At 40.6% G+C, this 8,049-nt stretch overlaps 1 protein-coding gene across 1 annotated transcript in view; it reads right to left on the reverse strand.

The window, feature by feature from the left end:
• clvs2 (clavesin 2) overlaps positions 1 to 7,819 on the reverse strand; it is a 46,382-nt gene extending 38,563 nt beyond the window's left edge. The window contains exons 1-2 of the mRNA XM_071529366.1: positions 7,431 to 7,819; positions 5,740 to 5,914 (exon numbers count right to left, since the gene is read on the reverse strand). Of these exons, the coding sequence (XP_071385467.1) occupies positions 5,740 to 5,914; positions 7,431 to 7,819 (564 nt within the window). The remainder of the gene's footprint in view (positions 1 to 5,739; positions 5,915 to 7,430) is intronic.
• Between the last annotated feature and the right edge of the window lie 230 nt (positions 7,820 to 8,049).

Below are 8,049 nucleotides of genomic sequence, written 5' to 3' on the forward strand. Positions count from 1 at the left end.
ATGGTAGAGCCAACTCTACCAGATACAATTTTAATGAGGTATTTTCCTATACCTTGCTTTAAAACCAGTTCCAAAACAAACTTGACAGCGAAGAAACAGCCAAAAAGCAGTTTGCAGACTTGAAACTTTAATCCCACTACAACCGTGTAATCCTGGAGGATTATGACTCAATGGGTTTGAATCCTCTCCTGTCTCACCTCCTCCTGGTTCCTCTGGCCTCTCCACCGTAATCTCTTTTATGAAGAAATAAAGAGATGTAAGTAGAAAGAGGCTTTTCACATGCAACCAACCAACCAACTGGGAAAACTGAGTAAGTATGGAACTAAGAAGAACAGGCACAGGCACAAACAGTTCTGCAGCGCATAAGAAAGCCACACTGTGGAGAGGGTCAAGCAAAGGCCACTGGGCTCTGTTCACAGATGTGGAACAGATCTGATGTTTTCTAATCCAGTGGTTCTCAACGTGGGGTCCGGGGACCACCAGGGGTCCTTGAGGGGGTTCCAGGGGGTCTCCAGCAAACTGATGAATTGTTAAACTTCACCATTATTTAACTGACAAGAAATTAACACAATTAGAGAATGCAGAAGAATGACTATTTTGGTCATAGTTTCACTGTTATCTCTCTACTTATAATACAGATAGTCATGGAGTTCTGGACAAATTCTCAGATTTGGGTCCGAGAGAAAAAATCTCATCAAATGGGTGTCCGTGGCCCTAATGTGGACTGAATTCGGGGTCCTTGATATGTAAAAAAAAGTTTTAGAATCACTGTTCTAATCGGTGTGAAGAGCAAAAAGCGGCACGAAGAGCTTCAATTGTAATCTGAACCACATGGATATGCGGTATAAAATCAGATCCCGAGGTACGCGACCTACATGAGACTCGGAGGATTCGAAGGCTCAAATCAGAATTCGTCAGCGTTGCCATGACAATAAGTAAATCTTACATCATTCACCTGAAATAGTCTTCATGATTTAGTCATCTTAGCTGAGTCAGCGTTAGCACGGAGGACAGCGAGACACGACAATGAAATGAAAGACAAATAGCGCCTTGATGCCTCAACTCAGTCGAAACCGGAAAGGCTAATATACCGTAACCGGAATGTGTTGTCGCTCCGCACATCACTGTCAGTTCATATTATTATGGGATGTGGGTTACATCCTAGAATAGATATGAACAAAAAAAAAAAATCAGATATGAGCAGCGATTCAGAATTGGTTGTTCTCTCAAAAGGAAAATCTACCTTTGGACACAATGAGAAACAAGGACAGCAGGAAATTTAAAGTTGCCGTTGCCTTATGGAGGTTTACCCGCGCCGAACTGCATCAAACCTTCATGTAGACAAACTCTGTGACAGGCATTTTTCTATTTGAATACCCCATACATTACAGCGTGAAGGTTAGGACTGTGGACTCAGATCCTACTGGGTTTGGAGATTCATAATCAGATCTGCTCCGACGGAAATGACTCACTGCGCTTGTTTCCAGCGTTTCAGATCTCAGTATTTTGTCTCTTACAGTGGAAATGACTCAGACGCGGCTCCGGTGTACTCAGTATTCATCTCTTCTAACATACTGTACAGAGGGGGGGGGGGGGGGAGTCAATGTTGAATCTGTTCCAACAGGTTCAAACGTGCGATGCGGAAATTGGCCCTGGTGTCATGAGAATTTCAGACACATGTTACAAATGGTTCCTGGATAGCGTGCGTTGGTGTTGAATCTGTCTTGCCGTCTTTATATCTCTGACTTATTGCCACATTCCGGATGATTTCATTATGCTTAATGTGTCAAATCAAATCAAATCAAACCAAAAACAAGTTATTCCAGTACGCTTTTCTTTTGTTTTCTATTCAAATGATGAGCAGCCATTCATGTTGAGAATGACTCAGGGCTGCAGCTAATAGCTCCTATCAATAATTCAGGCTCTAATCTGTGTCTGGAGAGCTAACAGAAATGTGTTATATATGGGCTCGTCACAGTGGTCCACTGGCTTGTGTCTAAAGCCGCTACCTCGGTCTTCGAAAGGATAAGAGTTTGTCCTTGCGAACATACCGCCTCAGCTCCCTCCTGACAGTGCAGAAAACTAATATTTGGAGAAAGTGGCTGGGGTGGAACGAGTACCGAAATATCCTGCTCAAGTGGAAGCAGGCTACTGGTATTTTGCTGAAACTTTACTATAAGAAAAATTACTGCCGTAAAGTAAAAGTAAAAAAATAGCTTATCTAAAATGTACTCAGAGGAATAGGTACTGAGTTGTAATGCAAAAAGCACAAGAGGATAGAGGTCAATATGTGATATTTATTCCATTAAGTTATGATATCACTCCATTAGACTTACGACCTGTCACATATATGTTTGTCATATTTTGTTTTTTGGGGGCTTGGAAAAGTGAGAGTAGGCAACCTACTTTCCAAGGGTGAAAGTAATGAATTGTAATTATAGTAAATTTTTTGTATATTTGTACCTGTTTGAGCTTTTTTGAAGTCACTAATTTTACTGTTACTTAAGTATGTTTAAATATTTTACCATAAGCATTGCATCAGAAAATGGCCAATGGTAAATTGCATCTGCATCAAACCTCTTCAAGCATATGAAGGAAAAGTTAAACTGTAACATGAAATGCTCAAATTTATTCTTGATATTAGCTTAGTTAACATCCATCCAGCTACAGTATAATTGTGGTATAAACTATATAATACAGTATAATTGTTCATTGTTGTTAATTGTTAATAGTAATGGGTAATTTTGTAATTGAGTAATTTGTATACAAATATGTGATATTGAACATTATAAACTATGTTCAGTGTTGTAAAAAATAAGATTTTCATATTCATGCCATTATTTGACCTGTAATAAAAAAAAACACCACACCAAAAACATAAAATGTCCATTCCCATTACTTAATTACTATATGGATGTCTTTTGCTATTAGCTATACAACTAGCTAGCAACAACCAGGCTACCACAAACAATTACACTGTATTATATAGTTTATAACACAATTATACTGTATGGATGGATGTTAACTAAGCTAATATCATGAATAAATTTGAGTATTTAATGTTACAGTTTAACTTCCTTCGCATGCTTGAAGAGGTTTGATGCAGATGCAATTTACCACTGGCCAGTTTCTGATGAAATGCTTATGGTAAAATATTTAAACATAGCCTACTTAAGTAACAGTAAAATTAGTGACTTCAAAAAAGCTCAAACAGGTACAAATACATAAAAAAGTTAACTATAATTACAATTCATTACTTTCACCCTTGGAAAGTAGATTGCCTACTCTCACTTTTCCAAGCGCCCGAAAAACGGAATATGACAAACATATATGTGACAGGTCAATATTTTGTATTTAAAACATTTGATCATCTTTATAAAATAACTATAAAATAGCATTGTTATAGATTGGACTACCCAAAAGTATAGCTAAATTGTTAAGATTAGCTTCACGTTGACAACTTTAAAATGCTGCTTTCATGTACATGTATGTCAATAAATCAGTATTCATATTCCAATAATTTATGAAAAATATAGCTCTCTAAATGGGGACAGTTTGCATAATGAGTACGTTTACTTTGATACTCTAAGTACATTTTGCTGCCTGTACTTTTACTCAAGTAAGATTTTGAATGCAGGACTTTTACTTGTAATGGAGTATCTTTACATTGTTGTATTGATACTTTTACTTAAGTAAAAGATCTCAGTACTTCTTCCACCAGTGGCAGATGTGCCTCGGACAATCTTTTAGACCAATTTGGGTCTTGCCGCACTTGGCAAAGAAGCGCTTCCCCTTACATTTCACTTTGACTAATGGAGTCGGAGACGAATCGACAGATGATTCACAAGGATGTTGAGAAAGCAGTAACAACCCCCCCCCCCCCATGCAAGACATTTCCTTTCAGGTCTGGCAGGCTACCAGAGGACAGCTATACGCTTTGCCTGCAAGCCTCCTCTCCTCTGCTAATTCCGGTGACTTCATTTAAAAGGTGGCCTGATGATGGAGTGGACTAATGCTCTTTCATGCCTGGAAAGACATTGGATACACAGGTTCAAATCCCAGCTCTTGGCACGTTGTTGCATTTGTCTCTCCTCTGTTTTTCTGTCCTTGCTATGTACTGTCTGCAAAATTGGACTATGTGAGAAATATTGGGTGACAGCAGACTAACTACACTTATTAAAAAAAAGAAAAAAAAAAAAGAAAGAGCTTAAAGAAAACCGAACTGACAACCGCTGAAATCGCTTTTCCTGCATCATCTACCTGCCGAACGAGCCTTGAAAGAATCACACAGCGGCCTGTAATCAAAATGGAAATGTCATTATTCCCTTCTCCTGCTCTTTAAACAAGCTCACTGCTTTAACACGGTGGTTGACTCGCGCCTAAGTGGAATATTTGCGACTGCTGAGTGGATGATGTGGAGGGTCTGGAGGTTTGTTCCGCCACTGTCAGAGAATGAAAAATGGCACTTTAGAGTGGAGGGAGACTCCAGATGTAGCTACAACAATAAGCTTTGAGGAAGGCCAAACTGTGGATTTTTTCTTGGAAATGCATTGTATGTAAATTCAGCAGATGAGAAAAGCCATTATGGTAGGGACTTGCCTGCTTTGTTATTATCACCCTCTTGACAATGGCTGTATAATGCACTAATCATGCTGCACCAGTAGCCCCACAACAGCCTTAAAAAGGACTGAAACGATGTATTGTTGGGTCGACATGCAACAACAAGAGTTTAACAAGCTGTTGCCCCCAACAGCCTCGTAGACTTGAGTGAAAATCTTGCATCCTAGCGGTCTTGTTGCACCCTGGTCTATAAAACCTGTTTGGGACGTCCATCTTGAGTGTACTTAAGTGTATTTCCACCCTCAGCTGGAATCCCTCAAAGGAAAGTACGGATATTTTTGTGTAACTGCAGTCAGAGGACACTAGTTTGGGAATTTAGAGGCATGTTTAAATATGTCAACTTCCTATTTGTGCTGTTCATACTAAGTGCTAGGCTTGGGCAGCTGTCTGATAACATCGAATATCACGATATTTTGCAAATATCGCGATATTTATCGAATACCATGGATAATATTCCCACCTCACCCGGCCGCGGCACCATGTGTTGCTTAGATCACAATCGTGCAAACTTTTCAACTTAGAAACCCATAATCTACTAGTGGTAGAATAGTAAAAAACAAAAATAATCATAGTTGCGGTGAAAAATGTGTCATTTTATTTCGAGTGGGTTCCCTTTTCCACAATCAGCCCGTTTTCCTGGAAATGGCAGGAGTGAGCAAATTACACCAAATAGATGAATTTTTTTTTTTGTTGATTTTTCTAGAAAGTAAGATCACATTTCTAGGCTACTATTATTATTAATAGTCTAGAAATTTGATTTAGAAGAGATACAATTAAAAACAAAGCAAAAAAAAAAAACGGGAAGAAAGCAGAAAACTAAAACGACCGAACGATTTCGCGATATAAAATTTTGGATATCGCCCAAGCCTACTGGCTGCATATTCAAGTCGGCCTGTATGTATATCCATATTAAAGATTGTTCTCCTTGCCACATTAAATAATGAGACAGTTTTTGGTCCGATGCTCCTCAATTCAGGCACCGACTACTTGGACTAGGACTCGTCCATCCGTATCTGTGTGGATGGACTTCCATCTTAGATAGCTGGGGATGCGCTGCTATGGCCGGACAAGGAGGCGGTTATACTCCATATATCTGCATACACCTATATGTTTTCTTACCTGTAGCCCCTCGATGGCCAGCCGCAGCATGCTGGGAGTGAGCTTGGAGGCCTGCTTGAAGGTGAAGTTACTCCAGTCGATGATGAGGATGAAGCCGTTGACCTGGAGCTCTGGATCCTCAATCATAGATTCCAACGACAGCAGGATCGCCCTCAGTATATCCACAAATGTGTATCTGGGAGAAAAAGACCAATCGTTTCATTATCACTGTAAATCTTAAGGTACAGAGACTTCAAAACATTTCTTTGCGGCCTTTTTTTAGTACGGAATAGTTGTGTCAGAGATCATTAGTTGTTGTAATGTCGTAAAACTCACTGAGGGAACTTAAGACAATAAGTTCCAGTCATGTTGACAAGCGTTTATCAGCGGAATTCACTAATTACTGAACTGCCTTCCGGTATTATTTATTCTTTAATTAGTAAGGAGGTTTTTAGTGTCAGTTGTTCATGTGTCATAAAATTATTATATGTGAGCAGAAGTGAGTAGATCAATCTGCCTGATGTTTTTTTGCATGTTTTAATTGCTTTCAGTGGTGTCCGTGTTGTTGCTGGTGTTATGTATTATGCTGTTTGCTGTCTCCATGTCCTTATGTGTTTCCACCCAGCTGAAGCCTGAGCTACTTTACTGTCTTATTCCACATTACTGTTTTCATCCTTGCCTTCTGCAAACTTGTCTTGTCTCACTGATTTTTTTCCCTTTCCCCCAATTCCCCATTAAGAGGCCTTTTGCCTCTTACCAGGCCATCATTGTACATATATTCTTAAATGTACGAACGTTCATAAATGTATTTAACTATACCTGTACGAATACAAGCACAAGCGAAGGATACCTACCATGTCTAACAGATAATGGCACTAGAAATACCCCACCTTATATAGTATTTCTAAAATTTCTATTATATAGGGTAGAGTCTAAATTCTGATTGAACTAGATACCAATTTTCATCATGGTTATCATTATTTTCATTTTTATCAGCGATAGATCTACAATTCATGTAACATACGTAGGGTACTTAGGGTCTGGTAACTTTATCCAACCAGAAAGGGTTTCTGGAGAGTCGAATGCAATGCATGCTGGAAAGTATGCTAATAAGCTACCAATGTTTCTTATTAAACTTGAATATGATCAGTTTAGGACAGTGATTCTCAACCTTTTTCATATCAAGGACATTATAGCCATTTGTCTCTTTATTGTTAGATTTTGTCCAGAATTCCATGACTATCTGTATTGTAGGTAGAGAGATAACAGTGGAACTATGATCAAAACAGTCATTCTTCTACATTCTCTAATTCTGTTCACTTCTCGCAAAAGAAATAAGGGTGAAGTTAACTGTTGATCAATTTGCTGGGGACCCCCCTGGATCTCCCTCAAGGACCTCTGGTGGTCCCCGGACCCCACATTGAGAACCACTGCACTAAATTACACTTGGGAGTACCTGTGAGAGAGATGGATGATGTGATGGTTCAACTGGTAGAGTTACATGTTGACTTTGTGGTGCTGAATGGACAGCTCCCCAACCCAGCGCCTCACATCACTACAGTAGAGCTCGTACAGAACTGACTCTATTCTAGTAGCCTATTCTCTGTTCTCTATCTAGCCCTGTTTCTCTTTGTAGGTCACTAACTGGTGAGATGAAGTATATTTCCAACTCCGACACGGACATTTCGACCTCCCTCCCTTCATCGCATTACCTGCTCTGGTCCCAGTTGGCTGCGAACAGGACCAGTATTTTCCTGCCGTATCTGTCCAGATTGGCCAGCACCCCGGGAAAGCCGTCCTTCAGGGCCTGCTTGATGCCCGGGTCCGTGGCTTTCAGGTTCTTGAACATATCCAGATTCTGCTGGCGGTACTCGAAATACTGAGCCAGCAGCCGGAACGCCTCGAAGTGGTTGAATTTCCTCGCCCGGAGAAACCGGAGGATAAACGCGTCGTCCGTCCTGAGGAAGCCGATGTCTGGCCGCGTGATGATCATGTCCCGGACCTCCTGGATGTCCTGGTGTAAAGTCTCCGGGTTTTCTTTCAGCTCCACCTTGGCCTTCTCCAGGGTCTCCGGGGAAAGGCCAGCCTGTAAGTGAGTCATCCTGCCAACTGGTGTCCTTCCACCGGGACCACACCAAACCAGTTTCCAATGGGAAGGTGAACAATAGAATATATCAAATCAAAGCGTTACAGCCAAACCAAAGAGGGGGAAAGTACAGGGGGGTGTTTTCTTTAGAGTTTGCTGATCAGACTTCAGACGCAGGCCCGCTCTGTAGACGGGAATCCACCCTGAACAGGCAAAGATGCTGCTGCTATGATGCTCCTATGATG

This window comes from Centroberyx affinis, unplaced genomic scaffold, assembly GCF_046629955.1.
Source record: "Centroberyx affinis isolate AG114_WGS23_722 - 3 ecotype Tasmania unplaced genomic scaffold, CSIRO-AGI_Caff_v1 ptg001780l_1, whole genome shotgun sequence".
Taxonomy (NCBI): domain Eukaryota; kingdom Metazoa; phylum Chordata; class Actinopteri; order Beryciformes; family Berycidae; genus Centroberyx; species Centroberyx affinis.